The sequence below is a fragment of the Triturus cristatus genome, chromosome 7 (genome assembly GCF_964204655.1).
Source record: "Triturus cristatus chromosome 7, aTriCri1.1, whole genome shotgun sequence".
In the NCBI taxonomy this organism is placed as follows: Eukaryota; Metazoa; Chordata; class Amphibia; order Caudata; family Salamandridae; genus Triturus; species Triturus cristatus.
In genome coordinates this window covers 1,252,632,247-1,252,652,665 of record NC_140590.1, presented here as the reverse complement: position 1 = coordinate 1,252,652,665, position 20,419 = coordinate 1,252,632,247, and the positions used below count along the sequence as shown (strand labels likewise).

The 20,419-nt window shown below is 44.2% G+C and overlaps 1 protein-coding gene across 1 annotated transcript in view; it reads left to right on the top strand.

The window, feature by feature from the left end:
- LOC146811737 (syntaxin-1B-like) overlaps positions 1-20,419 on the top strand; it is a 314,087-nt gene that overhangs the window by 140,492 nt on the left and 153,176 nt on the right. The window contains exon 2 of the mRNA XM_085618729.1: positions 1,382-1,456. Coding sequence (XP_085474855.1) covers positions 1,436-1,456 — 21 coding nt within the window. The 5' untranslated portion in view covers positions 1,382-1,435. The remainder of the gene's footprint in view (positions 1-1,381; positions 1,457-20,419) is intronic.

Sequence of the window (20,419 nt, the reverse complement as noted above, 5' to 3'; positions counted from 1 at the left end):
TCCTCTGTCTTACGTGGAAAGCCAACAATGCAAAAACTCTAGAGTACCAATCAGACTTCTTCAAGTTCCATCAAACATTAGTGACGCTACACTCCACTTCTGAGTGCAAACGGATCATCCCTAAATGGAAACAAACAAGATTCATAAGCTACAACCTGAGAAGTGGCTGAAGGAAAAGTCTGGAACAACTTTCTCATGTAAATCAGGTAATTGAAGGACTACACATCCTTGAAAAACTCCCTGAAACAATTACTACTCTCAAGACATATTTATTAATGTTACATCAGAAAACCAAGTAACTAACTAGTTCTCCTGCATCCTTTCATACACTGTCATGCCCGTGAGATCTCTACCACGTGACCCTATGGTCCCTCCAACTTTCTACAAAAAGAATAACATCCATCTACAGGTCAATAATATCTTGTAATCATCTTTCCATCCTATCAGTATGTCCCAACGCCCCTCCCATTCTCCATCTACACCCCTAGTTTACCTCTTCTCTATTGTTGCTCTCCTCTCCTTTAAACAGATCACTTCAGAGGTACTTGTGTTGTTTATTGTTTATTGTTTACCATTATCAGTGTTTAACTGGGGCCATTTACATCTTCTCTTACCATGCTCTTCCCTCCTTTAAACAGATTGCTAAAATGAGTCTTGCATTATTCACTATTGGCAATGCTTATCTTGCTAGCATAAGAAACAGATTGTTTGTTGAATATGCATGTTGCTCCTGGAAGTTCAACCCCTGGCATTTAGCGCGCAATAAAAAATGTTAATGAAAAATACCAATATATTTTTGTATATTGTGCCAGGCTCTCTTTTTTATCACATTTTAAGACTTGAAAGTCTCAGCTACTTGAAAAGAAGGTTATCTAATTTTTGAATTAACACACTTTCCCAGTCTTTATCTGAAAACTAACCAACACCATCTTTTTTACAGATATGCAAGACCAGGTTAATTATTGCTAGGTAGTGACTTAAACATACTCCATCTCAGTTAAAGCTCTCACCTTAGGAGATATTAATACGTACATTTTCTACAAGCATTACACATATTTAGTGATTGGTCACTGACCGTATGCCTGTGTGAGGAGATTTGTACTCGAGAGCACTCAGAACAAAACTCACATAACAAACCATTTGTTTATCTTGTGGTACAATGTTAATTCATGCTAAGCATCACACAACACTGCATATTTAGCACATGTCTAGCTGATGAAATCATCAGTGCCTTCCACATTGTAATATGGTTCTGTGTTTATTTCTGTCATTTCCACAACACAGCCACAGTTGTTTGCACAACTGTGCCTTGCAAGATTCTCAGTAAACCTACACCTATGAAACTTGACTTGACTAACTCCAGCCTCTTCTTCCTCTCCAGGCCAAAGACAGCGATGACGATGATGAGGTGGTGCACGTGGACCGGAACGACTTCATGGACACTTTCTTTGAACAGGTGAGCAGCCCATCCTGGTGATGGCCTATTTTTTTTGTTTTAAAACATATATGTGTTGCTCACTTGCCACTTGAGGTGATCCTCATCAAAAATCAAGTGTTCTGTCTGTGCGCATCGGATGTGAGAGCCTGCCCTACAATGCAGCGATGGATTGACTACTAAGAGATGGGAAAATGGGAGCAGGCTGACAGCAGGCTACTGGCTGATACCCTACGAAAGGGAATTTTTCGATGGAATAAATGACACCTTTAATAAGGTTTTTCGATTTTTTTGCTTTCTCCATTAAAATACAGATGTTCTAATATAGCCTTAGAGCCCACCGTAGTGGGCTCAACAGGCCATTAAAGGCCCATTCCGGCGTTAAAGGCCTAAGCCAAAGGCGAGGGCCTTTAACAAGGGAGCGGGCCTTTAATGGCCGGTAGAGCCCGCTAAGGAGGGGTTTAAGGCTATTAGAACATTTAGAAGGGGTCTAAGGCTATTAGAACATTTCGCCTCTAGAGGGCAGAATGTTCTACATTTGGTAAAACAAAGGCCTCACGTAGCCCGATGGGATTGAAATCCCCTCGAGCTCGGTGAGGCCTTTCTTCACAGCAACAGCTGTGAACAAACATTGGAATGTTGATGCTCCCTACCTCTACCAGCCATTAGAAGCCCGGAGCAATACAGTGTCTTCAATGAAGCTCCTAAAATTCCAATGTTCTAATATGTACTGGGACATTTGTTTTGATTATTTTATCTGCAGATTTAATAGAGTATGGATTGTATTGCACCTGGCAAAATAACATGGTAAGCTAACCTCTGTACCTCTTGTAATTGTAAAGCTGGAGCTTACGAAGAAATCACAAAATAATGAGGTATTTGTAGTTGAGGCCATTGTCTATTGGTTTATCTTCATGGGGACTGGCTTCAGATTAAGTAATGTGGCTTTGCAGCAGTATCTGAAGCTTACGCTACGAGATGCTGCTGTTGAGATGGAAAATACATGTTGATAATGACACTATTCATTACAAGGTCCTTCTCGTAGCTTTTACCTCTCATGCACCAAGCATTCTCATGGGATCAGTTACCCTCCTGGGCTGGTGTAAAAAAGGTGAGTGCAAACCAATGTGTTTCTTGTTTTACATTTGCCATCGAGCTCTACCTGGTGATTATTTCTGTGCAAATGTGTGCAATGTCCATCTGCATACATTGCTCCCCACTCATTTACACATGTTTGTAAATCTCGAGCAATTATAACCCACAGCCATGTTCAAATGTTATTACATCTCACATAATCAATGACATAGAACAGAAAGCAGTCAAACACAGCCTCAAACACTAGAACACGCCCAGGCTCTAGGCTTCAATCCACTTCCTCCTCCCATGCAAACAAATCCACAACCTGGCTACAACCATACACGATGGACAAGCTGCAGCTAGAATCTATCCGCTACACCGAGAGCAGACCTAGATCCTCATCCATGAAGAATTCAAGAATCTCTCTGCTGCGGTGACACCTGGACCTACAACCCGCTGTGCATTCTAACAGGGCAGGAACTCTGCTACGGCAGCTAAATCTAGAACGTGTCGCCTAAAGTGACAGTTGGGTCTAGAATGTGTTCCCTTCCTCATCCATCTTGTCCCCGGCCTCGCAACATGGACATATACCCAGGCTTAGTAAAAAATGCCATCCACCAAGAAAAAAGAGCAAAGGTAATGCAACACCCATAGCATCCACAACCCAGGCTTCTGTGAATGGCAGAACTGAACAAAATTTGAGGAGAAGAGAATTCTGAGGGGAGACAAAGAGAAATAGCCACAGAGATCTCAACCACTTCTGGATTTCCTGAAATTACTGGGTACAAAGACACATGGCTTCTGAGGATAAGAACGCATGGCCCAATATGTTCACAAGCCGATTCTCCACCCACAGGAGCTAAATTGGTGAGAGAGAGAAGTCCCTAAACTGTGTGATCCTCAAAGAGGCTCCCCATCCCAAACTGCTGGCATCCATTGCCACTAGCAGTGGCTGGTGAGGAGACAAAGGAACTCATTTAGCTACATTGGCAGGATCCAGCCACATAAGTAGTGTGTGGGACACAGCAGGAGAAAGGGAAATCAGTCTCCCTTAGTCCTATGTTCTTGGGTCCCAGTGCAACAGGAGATGGTTCACAGAAAGATACAAATGTAGCCTGGCCCAAGGGACTAGCAGAGGTGCAGCAGACATGTCCCCCTGCACTGTTAACCATTGTCTTGCTGGAGCCGCTGAGACAGTAGAAGGGATCACAGCGGGACATCAACTTTTGCAGCTTCTGGGAGGAAGGAAGACAAATCCTAGACCTGTCCTGAAGAGGGCACCAATGCATTAGAGCTTTTGGTCTGAATGAAGGCATGACTTTACCTTGTTCAACAAAAAGCCATGTGGTGTCAAAGGGTCACAAACCAATTAACTGTTCTCAGGCCCTTAAAAAAAGAAGAAGCAAACAGCACAACCAATCATTTGGGTATGAAAACAAGGGAAGTCCTTGAGTAGGAAGAGTACCCACCAAAGGTGCAAGAACACAAAATTATATAATATTACGCATAAGAACACGCTTATCTTGGAATAGGGGGTATATTCTCCACTATAGACTCAAAAATAGGATGTGTGTAAGGTTGGCCTCTCCTTCATTGGTCATAGGACAGGATGTACCTGGACGTCCATATTGCTAGGGACAATATTTAACCTTAATTAGTCGAGTGAATCCTGTACCCCAAAGAGGCAGAGCTCATGCAGTGACGGCTAGTAAAAGAAAGAATGGCAGGGAAATGTGTGACCCTGATCTGTAAGCAGACTGCATTGATTGTCAAACACAGACCCTCTACTTGCGGTCTGAAGTGATTGCTAGATCATTAGTCTGTCGCCGCCTGATCTGCACCCTGGACACACTGTGATATCTGCTCATTGCAACAGCTGCATGACACCGACCTCCTGCCTGCACCCTGCAGCGACCTTTTACATTCAGGGCCTTTTATCTGCTCTTTGCAGGGAATGCAGGCCAACGCTTGATGCCTGTTTTCTTCTGGAAGGGACTAAACATTCACCCCTTCTTCTGCTGTGACTGCGAAGGCCAGGGCCTGCTGCATATTCCCTCACTCTATGGAGGGCCCAACATTGAGCCTATTGTAAGACAGAAGAGTCTATCTTTTTGTTTTATGAGTACCCTATTATTTTATGCTTGTGCTGTGGAGTGCAACATGGGCTGAGAGCTGCTTAAGAGCGCTCTTAGGGATGGCAATGGGGGAACAAATGGGAGAACAAATATAGAGGTCTTATTCTAAGGCAAGATCTGTGCACTAGGTGCGAGATGTGGGTATTAGACTGTTTCTGGTACTCTCTGAAGCAAATCCTAGAGGTAAAGAAACAAATGAAAGGCGTTGAGTCTTGTCTATATTTAAGCACCTTCGCCAAACCGCTTGCATCTAACTGAGATCAATGTCAAATGGTTCTAGAATGCCCTTGTAGGCATCTTGTCAAATGTTATGGATGAAACAGTTTGGGAGGTACTCATGTGCAGTTGTAACTCATGTACAAGGTAAAGGGTTTTGAGGCCGACCCTCTGCGTGACTGGCTGCCGAAGGGAGAATCCGCAGATGGAGCAGAACTCTTCACATAGTTAAGTATATGGATTTTTTTTAAACGTATTGAACTCAAAAATAAATATTACAAATATTTTTATGTTAAATATTATTATAAATTTACTTTTTTTATATTTACTCTAAATGTAGAATACAATAGAACTATAGTGCAGCGTTATTAAATTATTTTGAATTAAGACTTTAATTAATGGAATTATATTACAATAAATGAACGTTGTTTTTCTGAAAGCTAAATTAAAAAATAAATTTCCACCTGAAGAAACAAATCTTTTTATTGTGCAATAATAAATATTACAAGTGATATATTCAATTAATTAACATGAATGTAAATATTTTTAACAAAATGTAAAGTTACATTATGTTTTATATTAAAAATAGGTTGTTACATATTTTATAATTAAATAATAAATATGTACTATTTTTATATATTTTTAACATTAATTTATATTTGTTTATATGTTGACTATTTTAAATAATATAATTAAATGTAACATTATTTCAAATTAAGTTTTTTTAAGTTTGTACCTCCATTATTTTCTATGGGATGGTGTTGCAGTATCGTGGTTAACCATGTTTAGTGCTGGACATACTGCAATAGTGTAAATTTCTACAAAAGTGCAAGGTACTCTTGTAAGCTACTACAAAAGTGCAAATCACTACAAAAGTGTAGTTTGTGACTAGCACTTTTGCGTAAGTTTTGTAGTATTACGAAACGTACTACAAAGTGCAGTTGGTGAACCAGGTCCTAAAAACGAAGCAAAGTGGGGCACAAGCGTAGAAGCTCAGTAAAGAAATGTATAAATGTCCCTCATATGTTTCGAGGTGGAGAGGGGACAGGTGCGCTTTCGAAAGAATGCCAAAAAGTAGAATTATCTGTTTTTAATCCAAAACAACCATCTTTTGCTGCCCTGTTAAGTCTTCGGGGAGAGAGTTCTATGAAAGAATTACTAAGGCCATTGAAAACCAACCCTCATCCATTCACAGTGGAAAGAGGACCACAATATTACGACGGCTCTATCAATGCTGGTATGGAAGAGGTGTCGTGCAGAGGACACGACATGATCATCACAGAGATATATGAGCAATCTCCGCTATACTAAAACAAAACCCAGCTGTGGGTGGATGATCAAGATCGAAAGCAATGGTGACAAAAATTAAGACCCAGCAGAGGCAGCCATTAAAATGGAAAATCCACTATCATGCTAACCGTTTAGCAAGTCAGCAGCTAAAAGCAATCCAAGGAAATGCTTGATGAGACACTTCAGTTTTGCTCCCAATGGAAATTCAACTGGTGAGGAATGCCATAACGAAAGAAACATCTCAGTTCTAGAGCTTTAGAGGAAACCTGCAGCCCTCCGGGTACTAGAGGTGGTGTGTCTGCTGCAAGATTCTATTTTAAGGCCATTTCAGGAGAAGAGGTTGAAGCTCATAGTGGAATATAATGGAACCCAATGGTTCAATTATCCCTGTCCAACATTTACGGTGAAGAACGCTGAATGTAAAATCACTGTGAGTGTTACTAGAATCATGAATTACCTTTCTTATAGAAAATCAGGTGCCGCAATGCCTAAAACAGTCATAAATCAACCCATTGTAAAAAAACAAAAATGAAAAAAAATGTTTTGGTCCATCTGACTGAGCAAGTTATGACCTGATAACGGAAGCACATGTCCTTGTTAGGATCTTGGAGAAGGTACTGGATATCCAGCTCATGCGCTAGCTACAGTGCCATAGCCTACTGGGTGATGTGCTTTCTCGAGTTAGAAACAGATCTTCGTGAAGACCAATAAGTGTGTGGGAGATACACCAATTTTGTAAAACTGCTCTCACACACAGCAAGCTGTGTCATGCTTCATCATAGGGCTGCTACTACACCTCCGCGCTAGCCAAACGCATGGAGGTGGAGCAATAAGGGAGGGTAAAAAACAAATACAGCATACAAAATAATGTGGAACCAACGGTGAGTTAAAAGTGCAGAACCAGTGATAAACAGTGATATAAAACCAATACTGGGAAAACCTTATTCCAATTTTAATATAAGTTGCCCAGTATGGAGTTAAAAAGATCAAGAAACGTGGGTGATAGGTTTGGAGAGCTTATAATGAGGTTCCAACCCCCCCACTCTGCATAAATGTCGACATGTTTCAGCCAGCACTAAATAATAACCCGGCTTTCCTCAGGACTTCTCACCACTGTAGTTCCCAGTTGTAGAAACTTCCTCCTCCCAATTTGGGAAATAAGAGGAAGAAACACCTCAAGTGAGGTCTCTCGCCTTTCGAGAGGAACCTGTAGTGGTTGTAAATCAAAATATAAATTGATAGGAAAGTAAACTCAAAACCACTATATATGCAAAAGAATATCATAAAAATGTTGAATACTACCCAACCACACGTTAAAAAGTCTTTGTTTTTTCCCCTCCCTTATTGCTCCACCTCCATGCGTTTGGCTGGCGCGGAGGTGTAGTAGCAGCCCTATGATGAAGCATGACACAGCTTGCTGTGTGTGAGGGCAGTTTTACTAAATTGGTGCATCTCCCACACACTTATTGCTCTTCACGAAAATCTGTTTTTATCCCTCTTCTTTGTGTGATATTCAATTCCTGAGCGGGAGGTCGAAAAGGGATATTTCTCTCACCCCTCTGTACTTTGTGTGTTTTGCTTTCTCGAGTTAGGTCAGGTTGGGACTAAGTGCCTCGTTTACAACATTTTGGCGCAGGGCAGCACCGCAAGGCTTCTTGCTCTGCTGCCCTATGTCAAAACAAATGGGCAAGGTATCTATGTGATACGGCACAATCCTGTCCTCATTCACTGTGCTGCCGCACAAATGGCTTCCTTGCGCCAACGCAAGCACTCCTGCACCATTGTGCAAGGGTGTCTGCATTGTAGGAATGATTGTTTTGGACACCTTCCTGCACAAAAACAATCAATTAAGGCATTTTCCTCTTTCTATGCGTTCTGCGGGATGCAGCACACATAGACAGAGGAAAACACAAGAAGAAATAAAGGTATATCTCCTCGTCAAGCTACCCCTGGGAAGGCACACAGTTTTGACACATTCCCAGATTTATGCTATGTTATAAATCTGGGAAAGAGTCAAAATCCATGAGCGTCGGGTGGAAACACCCACGGCAATGCCCATGGCATGCCTCCTTGATGCAGTGTGAGGCTACACAGGGACTTGAGCTTCATTGCCTTACACCATATCTACGAGGCCATGAAAAGCCATGCAGGGTAGCTTTGCGTGGCCTCATACATCCGGGTCTACACTCTGCGTGGCCGAAGCTTCAAAAAAATTGACGCTCCAGCAGCGCACAAAGCTTTTAAATAAGCCCCCCACCCATGCTTTGTTGGTTGCTAGGGAAAATCTACTGGAGGTGGAAGATAAGGGTATATTGACACTATTAGTGGTGCAGGTCTAATGCGCTACATTTGACGCAGTGGATCATAGCCTCCCGCTGGACAGGCTGAGAAGACATAGGTTCACAATTACTGGGACTGAGTACAATGCCTGCTTTGCTTTACCATTACAAAGGCTACACAGTATACCTATTGTTGACTTCCTATTTCAGATAGCTATTAGTGTGCTATGGTTTGTAAAGTTTCCAATCTTCTCTGAAAGTTTTTGAATTTCCAAGTTTTTCCATTTTTCTGTGCATTAAGAGATTATTTTCACTCCTATTGAACCCAGTCAAGCTAAAAAGTATACAAACTTTCTCTACAAATTTACCTTTTGTTGAGATTTTCTGCACACAGTTGTACTGGGCTGGCGGAGAACACTGAGTTCTTCATTACGAGAGAACTTGATTCTGATTTGAGTGGAATCAGGAGTTTGCACCTAAATCGGAATTTTGAACCGTGCAATATTACCACATGCAGTGTTAACGCATGGTGTGTTGCCTCGTCCGAACTTGAGTGCACAGCGATCTGGTCAAACCTGGTGTAACATGTCTCCATGAGAAGGGCCAGATTCGGAATATTTACTATGGAAATCAATGTGGTAACACACATTTGTGCATGTTATTTCTGATTCCAGATGTGATGCTTGTAGTCCTTAAGGATGCGGTGTTAGTACTAAAGAGGGTGGAATTAAAGCACCTTCTTACTGGGCTATTCGTAATAAAGGCTAATTTTCTCAAATCCATATTGTATGTTGCCCAGTTTTGTTAGTGTTTAATAAGAGTTTACGAAAAATTGCTATGCAAAATTGCAAACATTTTCACATAAATTGCAACTTACGGATTCGCACACTTCCCATTTACAGCACTATTTGTAATATATGGTTCCACCCACAACAAGTGTCCCGAATACTGGATGCACGACTTTAACTGGAGGTCTCCCATATGTCCTTAGTTCTAAGATTAAGTGGCTTCAATCCATTCCCCACTACCACCTCTGGTGAGCAGCCTCAAACTTCATTTTTTCTAAAAATAAAAAAGTTTGAAGCCCTTGAGTTTTGGGTTCATGTATGGAGAGCTCCATTTGAACACAGGATCTTGCTAGTGCTGTGACACAGTTTAGGTAAGCTATTTATTATGTGGATTTGGATTTAGAAGGTGGGCAGGAAAGAGATCAGACAGATCCTGGACAGAATTCTTCTAGATGGATCTAAAGTTGCTTTTCCGCAGTCACTGGGAGGGAATCACTTGGCTGTGACAGCCTTCCAAAGCCAGTGGCCCCCATTGGTCGCTTCTTTCATCCTTTCCTCCAATCAGTCCAGTATTTCCTGCTCCAACATCTGCTAAGGGAAACTGGTGCCAGAATGGCGGGTTTAAAGATTGCATGAAATTTTGGCTTACCTGCCCCTAAAAAGTAGAAGTAAGCTGGGGCACAGTACAAAATGTTTTTTATTGATTAAACACTTGTTTTTAAATTAATTTAAACAAATATAATACAAAAGAAACAACAGACTTAATACCAATCAGTGATAAGAACTAATATAAAATATATGAGAGTGATGTCATCATTTTTGTTTCTTACAAACCTCACGCTGGGGCAAGGTAAGAATGAAATAGTTTGAGGACTTTCCCCAGAAGACAAACATGACCGAGACCCCGATAAGTACATTCTGATGTCTGTGGGAGCGGAAGTTTGCACAGGGATCAGTATTCCATACTGTATGATAATTACTTCTCCCAATATTTGCTGCTGACATGTTTCAGCAGGCCAAACCTGGCAAAATGCATTTGGGGAAAAATCCTGAGAGAAAGAGAAAACATGCTTTCTCTGGCACATGATATTCAAAGTCCTCACGTTGTGCTTCATTTGCAAGTGAAAAGCTTGGCATAGGAAGCAGTTACTGCACCCCCAGGTACACCGTATTCACTGTGCGCAATAAATCCCTCTGTGCATCCAGCCCACTAGTACTCAGGGCCCAAGTCTCAACTCTTAGAACGTTTTATGATCAGTGGAGGTCGCAATATCTGTCCAAGTGACCCAAGTTGTAGAGAATACCATAGAGAGCATTGGAGATTGGTCTCAATGCCACATCTTTGAGATCAGACTGCATGGAACATGTTTTTAACAATCTTTTGACAATTGATTTGAAGCACTGGTTCCACTGGATGAGTCATAAAACATCTGTTTTGAGTGTGTTCTGACCAAAAATGTTTATTACAATTTATAGCCGGGTTGTTTGTCAAAGTATATCATCTAACATAAATACTGTGGTCTAAATATAGCTCACAAAATTCCCATTGGGTGCAGATTTCCCCCCTAAATTACAAACTATAGGAGAAAAGAGTAGAGACAGAGAGGGGCCTCTTGCGATAACCGACCTCCGCTGCAGTCTCATTCCCCCATTTCTCAATGGGAGAAATGGGAGATTGTGTTAATCCCTACAATCCATGGCAGGCCCCACAAGGTGCCTCCCACAAGGTGCAGGGATTAACAGGGGGCACCCATGGTGCCCCCTCAATCCCCAACTGAAGGCCGCATGAGAAAGGGGGCCCTGCTAGGGGCCCCCAAAAATGCTTTACGGCAGGGTTTCAATTTTGGAAAGGCCGGCCTGGAAACCTTGCCGGAAACCATGCATCGTAATCCGGACAGCAGAAACCACTGTCCAAATGGATTACTGGGCGATTATGACTGGCTGATGGCTCCTTGAGCCCGTTGGAAGCCAGCCGGAATGACTGACTGGTTTCAATTATACCCGGCTGTATCATAATCAGGCGGTCGGAATCGAAACCGACGATGTTGGTCGTAGGTCGGAGGCTTTACACCCGACAGCGTAATCCGCCCCAGAGTGTTTTAAACTATTTATCACAAAAAACTGCTTATTCACAATACAATTCCAAGCTAACCCTTCATGCGATGCCATCTGGGGAGTGAGGACATATTGAAAGTCTGATGAGCTCCATATGTGTTTTCTGCCTCAGACCCAAAAATCAGCAACACTATATTCCCTCTACCAAATCAATTGATTTTTTAGTGGAGAGGGTAGAAGCAAAAGACTGTGCAACACTGAAAAACCCACTTACTATGCCCACCAAAATCCCCTTACTGTGCCACCAAAATCCCCTTACTTTACCCCCAAAATCCCCTTACTGTACCACCAAAATCCCGCCAAAATCCCGCCACCAAAATCCCCCTTCTTATACCACGAAAATCCCTTTGCTGTGCCACCAAAATCACATTGGGTTTTAACCTCAGGTGGGGAATAACTTTTGCTGTTGGTTGGAGGTAGGGACCACAGAACCTATTTTTAGGGTCAACTATATATTTGTAGTCATCAGACTTTGACCGAGAATAAGGAAGACAAAAGCAGTATTGTATTGTACTTTATTGTTCAATTAATTAAATCATTACAATATGCTATAGAGAAGGAGGAAGAAGGAAAAGTTAAAAGACTCCCTGAGTTTGCTTAAAGCTAAAAAAATCTTAAAAGCAATTGTCCGAGCTGGAACTAAAGTGCTGGTGCGTAGGGGTTACTCCTGCATCTGGTGAGCCAGTTTGCGCGTCTTTTTAGGTGGGCCCTATGCCCAGTAAAATTAGTGTTTATTTTGGTGACTGGCTAGGTAAAACAACTTAATTTTCCTTGTTTCAGTGCCAGGTACCTGGATTAGCTTGTGTAGTCCTCTGGTCTTAATCTTTTTTGTTCCCTTGTGTGCCTGGGATTTGTGATGAATGTAAACCGAGGCAGGACTCTGAGTATATTGTAGACACAGGACTGATATTTTGTTTTGAGAAATGTTTAATCATAGTCACTCTTGCTTGGTGGCTGACTGGTTACATCTTGTATCTTAATGATTTGTGTTAGTGTAGCCCGGATTGCATCTATGAATTTCCCTAGTCGGGCCACAGTTTGAGCTGTGTCGGTGGAAAATCACAGGTCTGAGACTTCTCTGCATCGTCCAAAGCCGTGAGACCTGCAAATTGGGAGTACCAGGCAGATCTGCTCTCTAGCTAACTTTGGGCAGCAGCACAGCAGATTTTTTTTTTTTAAATATATTTTTATTGCAGGAATCAGTAAATCGTTACATAATCGACCAGCATAATATAGCAAGCAAGATCAATGAGACACACCCCTCCGTCCCCCCGCCGTAAGTTTCTTACACAGCCATTCAGCCCACAACCCTAGGGTCGGGCGGCGAAATTCAATGGGGGCTCAGAAGGATGTCGAGGCTGGTCCGGATGATCCACTGTCCGTCATCTGCTTTTCCAAACGAGCCTATAAACCCAGAAAGAAAAACCCCACCCTCAAAAACGCTACGAACCAAAGAGAACCCGCCCAACCCCGCCATCAGCGCACGGCAACAACCTCAACAGCAGCACAGCAGATGAAGCCAAGATTCACGGTGGTAACTACGAAGACGACAGGCGACTAATTGTCTTGCCGGGCCCAGGATGGATTGAAGTCCACAATGGACAGTGCAAGAAGTCTCATGTAGGTGATTCTTTTCTGGGTCAGGACTGTCAAAGTGTGCTCAAAATAAGGCTGAGGTTTTCCCAGGATGTAAGAGGCATCTAGTGTGGAAAGATTGGGTTGGTGGTGTAGACTTTCCAGGTCCCTTTCAAAGGATATTCTCTTAACCTGTGTGTTCACTGTCTTTTTCCAGGCTATTGCCGAGATATCCAAATTGTGCAGATTTTGGGCTTCTATTTTGAGTAGACTTGTAGCTGCTACCAACTGTGCCTGCCTTTGAGAGCCACCCTCTTCAAAGATTGTTTTAATTTGAGCTTTCAGTGCGGATGCAGAGGCATGCAAAGTACTAATGTAGTATTTTAATATGTCCCCTGAGCAAGTGATATCCGGTCAGTTGAGTCCCAGCTCCAGCCTTACTCTGGCTCTCCTGGCCTGTTGTGGGAGAGCTAGAACCTTCTTATAGGCAGACATATGGAGGTTCGTGAGGAGCTTGTTGAAGGGGCCAGGAAAGACTAAATGACCATAATTAAGATATGGAACAAGTTTTGCTCTTAGGACTTTCAAGATGGGTTCTGTTGTCGGACGGTGAAGTCGCTCTCAAACTGTGAATAATGCCAACCCCCTTGCTTCTTAGGTGTTTTAAGTGGGCTGCTGGTTTTCCCCCTTCCAATAGCCTGACGCCCAGGTAGTTATAACTCATGCATGTTTTAATTTGAAGATCGCCTAGGTGCCATTGTTCTGTATTCTTTCGGTGGTACTTCCCAAAGATAACTATCCTGGTCTTCTCCTGGTTCGCCAGGAGGTTTTTCTTTTTATTATACCTGTGTTGGCCATTTAGAGCTTTTTGTAGGCCAGACCGCGTGTGATCCATTATTGCAATATCGTCGGCATACTGAAGGATTTGGAGCCGCACTTTCCCCAGCCTTGGTGTTAGTAAACTTGCACCTTCCAGGGCTTTTCACAGGTATGCTGTGTAAAGATTAAAGAGAAGCGGGCGAGAACACACCCTTGTTTCAGGCTGTTATTGTTTGGCACCTTGTCTGTTACAGTGGTTTGGCTGGTCTTGATACGGACCCAGGTCCCCTGTTGCAGTGCAATTATTGCCTTTAGCATCTGTTGGGGGATTCCCCAGGAGTCTAGTTTTTCCCCCAGCTTCCCTCGATCAACCCGGTCAAATGCTGCACTGTAGTCAACAAAACAGCAGAAGAGGGGTAATTGTGCTGGCTGGGTCGCTCGATGTGACAGGTAACCCAGTACCAAGATGTTATCCGTGGTGGAACTTTCAGGCCTAAAACCAGATTGAAAGAGGGGAAGGATGTTGTTGTCTTTTACCCAGGCTTCTAGTTCTTTCAATAGTATTCTTGCATACGCTTTCGCTTCTATATCTAATAGAGCAATAAGACGGTCATTTTCTGGTTTCGTGCTGTCCCCTTTCCACGACGGTGGAACAGTTGAAGTGGCGTAAGCGTACTTAAAGAGTGGGGTTAACTGTTCTGCCTAAAATACATGTGAGGCTTTAAACACTGATGCAGGGACCCCGTTGGGTCCTGGGGCACCATCTGTCCTAATTTTTTTGATTAAGGTGGTTACCTCGGCCTCTGTGATGTTAGGTGTTTTAACCACCTTGTATGTCACTGGGGAAGATTGTTGTGGGTGAGTATATGACATGTTCTGGTGGTTAGAGTATAACTGCTTTGTGTGTTGGACCCACTCAGCGGCTGCCACTCCGTTCCCTTTTGTCTGACCGGTGTTACAGTGTTGCTTGATGTATTTCCAAAGTTGGATATGTCCCCTTTCTTTGAGGAGGGTGAATATTTTCAACCATTCTGCCTCGATTTTCTTAGATCATATCTCCCAGACTTTCTTTCTGTGTTCCACGTGAAGAGCTGTTATTGCCTGTGTTTGCAGATTTTTTATTCCTTTTCTTCTTGCCTTCAAGGCCTTTAAGAGGCGGCGTTTGGTTGGATGTAGTCCCCTTGGTTTAATTTGTGGGGGGAGTCGGTGAGTGTAGGTAGCCTGCATTTGGGTGTTTCCAGATCCCCTCCCAGGGCATGTTTTAGTTCCGCTAGGAGGGCTTTCCAGTACTCCGGGGTGGTGACGGTGCACATGACTGTGGGGTAAACCACTCCAAAAGTTTTGGGCCAAGATTTGCAGACCATTTTATTCTGCTCAGAACTTCATGGTGCTCTTGTCCAGTTGAAACCCCTAGTGTTTGCAGTTGTGATGCTGTTTTCCCATTTAGCTGAAGGGTTGCCCTCAGCGGCCTGTGATCGCTCTCATCCCTATTGACCACTTCGAAGTTGTTAAGGTATGCTACCAGGTAATCTAAAATAAAGATGTAGTCGATTGTGGACTTGTCCCTGAAGGTGGGGAGAGGGAGCCAGAGAGGATCTGCAGCCGTTTTGATGACAAAAGCAGAAAATGGAGAATGAAGCAAAATAGTGACAGAGGATGAAAGCATGGGTGAAAAAAACACCTCAAGAGTTAGATAAAAAAATAGGAAGTGTAGGGTGATGAAAGAAAATGGCGTGAATTGAAATCAAGACAAGAAAGCCCAGCATTTAACAATGCCGGCAATAGGATCCTAATACAAAATTTCGGCTCCTGCAATTACTTTTTACAAATTAAAATTCACCTACAATGAAAAGCTGGACCTAGCCTTGGAAGCCCATCTAATCTTGTTTGTGGAATTTTAACACTTCTCTTCTGAGATCAAAGGAACATTTCCGACTTCGCACCACTATGCACTGAATAGCACAGAGGAGCAAGGTGTGAAAATATTAATTTAATTTTAGAATTTATACACGCTCATATTTAGATTGGGCTTGTTCCACAGACGGGGTTCGTTCTGCTGGCAGAAACGAGCACGAGATACTGCGGCCTGTTCACTTGCAGTGGGGGAGGGGCAATAGAGAGGGGCGTCTCCTCCGTTGGAGCGTAGAAACTTCGCCCCACTTAAAATAGCCCCAAACCCCTGAAAAATAAAATAGTAATTTATTACCATTTTATTTTTCTTCCACATCCTGAACTGAGTGTCAGGACGGGGGCAGGGCCGCTGCTGAGTGACAGCAGCATGTCACTGAGCAGGGAGGAGGGTGGGCTGGCTAAGCACTGTTTAAAGTGTGCATGTCTTCTTGCAATGGCCACACACACACGCACTTTAAACAGCTCTAACCCAAGACAGCTGGGTTAGAGCAAGCCAGAGCGTTGTGGAGCATCGAGTGAGGCCGCTCTCACCAATCCTGGCTCTGCTCTCATGCTGGTGAGAGCAGTGCCAGGATTGGCCAAGGTACTTGCTGCATCCAGTTCCTGCTAAAGAGGCCGCTCTCACCAATCCTGGCTCTGCTCTCATGCTGGTGAGAGCAGTGCCAGGATTGGCCAAGGTACTTGCTGCATCCAGTTCCTGCTAAAGAGGCCGCTCTCACCAATCCTGGCTCTGCTCTCGTGCTGGCGAGAGCAGTGCCAGGATTGGCCAAGGTACTTGCTGCATCCAGTTCCTGCTAAAGAGGCCGCTCTCACCAATCCTGGCTCTGCTCTCATGCTGGCGAGAGCAGTGCCAGGATTGGCCAAGGTACTTGCTGCATCCAGTTCCTGCTAAAGAGGCCGCTCTCACCAATCCTGGCTCTGCTCTCATGCTGGCGAGAGCAGTGCCAGGATTGGCCAAGGTACTTGCTGCATCCAGTTCCTGCTAAAGAGGCCGCTCTCACCAATCCTGGCTCTGCTCTCATGCTGGTGAGCGCAGTGCCAGGATTGGCCAAGGTACTTGCTGCATCCAGTTCCTGCTAAAGAGGCCGCTCTCACCAATCCTGGCTCTGCTCTCGTGCTGGCGAGAGCAGTGCCAGGATTGGCCAAGGTACTTGCTGCATCCAGTTCCTGCTAAAGAGGCCGCTCTCACCAATCCTGGCTCTGCTCTCATGCTGGCGAGAGCAGTGCCAGGATTGGCCAAGGTACTTGCTGCATCCAGTTCCTGCTAAAGAGGCCGCTCTCACCAATCCTGGCTCTGCTCTCATGCTGGCGAGAGAGGTGCCAGGATTGGCCAAGGTACTTGCTGCATCCAGTTCCTGCTAAAGAGGCCGCTCTCACCAATCCTGGCTCTGCTCTCATGCTGGCGAGAGCAGTGCCAGGATTGGCCAAGGTACTTGCTGCATCCAGTTCCTGCTAAAGAGGCCGCTCTCACCAATCCTGGCTCTGCTCTCATGCTGGCGAGAGCAGTGCCAGGATTGGCCAAGGTACTTGCTGCATCCAGTTCCTGCTAAAGAGGCCGCTCTCACCAATCCTGGCTCTGCTCTCATGCTGGCGAGAGCGGTGCCAGGATTGGCCAAGGTACTTGCTGCATCCAGTTCCTGCTAAAGAGGCCGCTCTCACCAATCCTGGCTCTGCTCTCATGCTGGCGAGAGCGGTGCCAGGATTGGCCAAGGTACTTGCTGCATCCAGTTCCTGCTAAAGAGGCCGCTCTCACCAATCCTGGCTCTGCTCTCATGCTGGCGAGAGCGGTGCCAGGATTGGCCAAGGTACTTGCTGCATCCAGTTCCTGCTAAAGAGGAGGTCCGGACCGGAGGACGTCTTGTTCATGTAAGGTAAGTGGGTTCTTTTAATAAATGCAGGGGGTTGCTGCTTCCAGTTCCATTGTGAGAAGAGGACCAGAGGACGTCGCGACGCATTCCGGTAAGTTTTTATTATTTTTTGTATTTTATTTTGTGCACGTGCCTGTCTCCCCCCATGCCAGCACTGCTCGTAGCACCAGCTCAAATCAATATGAATGGGATAATTTCAAAAACCCTAACCGCAGGCTTGCCTCCATGACCAAAAACAAACCTCTTGGTCTAATCCACCGTGATGTTATTCAGTCACAAATTCCTATTTTGTGGTAGCCTGCTGGTGAACTCACTTAAATAAAAAGGGGTTCTGTGTCAATTCATCAAGGGCTGTCAGACGTATGGAGACCTGTTTGTAGGAAGGGAACTTTGGCTGAACTCCTGCTGTAAAACTCGGTACCTTAAAGGAACATTCACCAGTGCAGTGCAGCAGACAGGGCTCTGATGTTAACACGCTGCCCTAGAAGCACTAGGGGTGGGCGGAATTTGCAAAAGCGACTTCCGAAAATTATCGCGAAAATGTTAAAAATCTCCGCAAACAAGCGGAAATATCGCGAAGATGCGGAAGTTTTTTTCCGGCATGTTCGCAAGATTTTCTGCATGGTTGCGGGTCGCCAACTTACCCATGTGGTTGCTTGCGGGCGCGGCCATCTTGTTTTCAGTTGTCTCGCGGTGCATGATCACGAGAAAAAAGACGTGATCGCGCGACGCATGACGTCACTGCGGACGCGAACTGTCGCGAGACAGCGCAAATGGCTAAAACAATACAACATCTCATGGAGAACGCGACCGGATCGGGAAAACTTGTCGGCGAACGCGGGGATTCAGGTAAGGCGATCGCGCGCGCGCGAGAATGTATTATTTTACAGCGCGAGCAAGAACCAAATTATCGCAAAGCTGCGGAATGAGGAAATTTTGACATTTCCGCGCTCTCCGCGGAACGCGGAAATGCCAAATTATCGCAAATTCCACAAACGGAACGGAAATTTTGCCCAGGCCTAAGAAGCACCCGTCTCCATCACTCCATTTCAAGTGAACTGAGAAGGCAGCTCAGGCTGGGAAATGAGCATTTAATTCCAGGACAACCGTTGGAACAAAAGAAAATGTAAACAGTCTCTTCTTTATCTTTTTCTTTCCAAGTCCAAAGAGAGACAGCTAGTTGCTTCTTTTATATTCGACTTCTTCATTAAATTCTGTATTTGCTTCTGTCTAAACGCTACAACTCCGTCGTCTAGGCGCTTACTGTATGGTAACTCGATTTATTTGAGTGGTGCACCCCTAAAGTGCCCCCTCTGACAACCCCCGACCCCCCCCCCCCCCCCCCACTCCTGCCAACTCCAGCCACCCCTCTCAAACTTTACCAGCCGCCACTGGCAATAGAAAAGTCGGATATTTACCAAGGAGCAGGCTTTCTACGTGGACTGATTTCACCAAAGACTTAAAGACTTTGTACTGAGAAACGAAATGAATGATCAGTATTAACCAAATACCAGGAAACCTGGAATTATGCTGCAGGGAGACCAAATTATGCTGAAGTATTGAGTAAATTATGTGGCATGAAAAGGCAAACACATTTAGTGAAATTTTTACACATTAACACTGTCTGGGCACAACTTTCAGGTCATTATTAGCAGTTTATCACACAAAAACACCAATAAGGAACAGAAAGGTGTCCAGTCAGCCTGCGCGAAGGGCCTTTCACTGCACAGCAACACATGTTGCTGAGTTTTTAGTAACTTTTGATCCATTTTGGCTAGTAACAAAATTGTGTTTTGTTAAAATCTGCAGAATATACAGCAGATGATGGATTATGTGGAAAATGCAGCATAGCCATTAATATGTGGCAAACGGCACAGCCCCAAAAACCTCATAATTCCAGCAGCCCTGCCAATAACTTCTAAACATTCGTGTGAAAATAGAAGTATTGATTTCATGTGCATTGCCCTATATACCATTCCTATAAGGAGCTATTACTCATATATACATTTAGTGTAAATGCACGCTAGGACTTCATGTGAACTGTTTTGTACCACATTATGAATCATATCCGAAGACCGGTGTGTGTTCCAAGTACCAAGAGGCCAAGAAATTGGTAAAGGTTTTTTTGTATAAATGCACAGAACGAAAAAAAAAAATCTGAGCCCCTTAATGGTAAAATCAGAAATTGAACTATAAATGATGGAATTGGGTGCATTTAAAGATTTTTTCACGGTGTAGTATTTTCATATCTGAACTGTGTGAAAAGAAATAACCTTTCAGATTAAAGTGACAATGATGCATCCTCATGCCCTTTGGTGTTTTTAAGTGTTATTGATCCTCTGTGCATATTGCAAGTTTGTTTTTGACACTAAACAATAAGTTAATCCTGCTCCTGCAGTGGGAGTCAGTTGCTGCTGCCTGCCTGACTCCTGAAGTGACCATCAAACCCACAACATGCAGGAGGCTCCCCACAACCAGCACGGATCATGCAGACTCTGCCTGCTGTGACTGCTGGGGTTAGAGCGTCTAGACTGCTCTCCAAAGTGAGACAAGTCTTGGGATCAGAGGCAGAGTGCTCCCTGCAGGGACAGTCAAAACCAGAACCATGCAACCTTATCCCAGAAGTGAGTGTCAGAAGCTGGACAAGCTGCTTGAGTCCTGCAGAGTGTGTCATGCTGAGAACGTGGAACAGCTCCCTGAAGTCATGCAAAGACGAGCACTATACAGGCGCCTCTGTGCAGTGTCACCCACACATGCTCAACACAGGCGACTGCCAGGCTCTGAACATACCATACAGACTACAATGTCAGTGAGACACTCCCTTACAGATGGCTCTCCGCAACGTCAGCTGGACCCATCACTTACAGACGGCTCTTTGTAATGTCACCTGAACCCCTCACTTCCAGGTGAC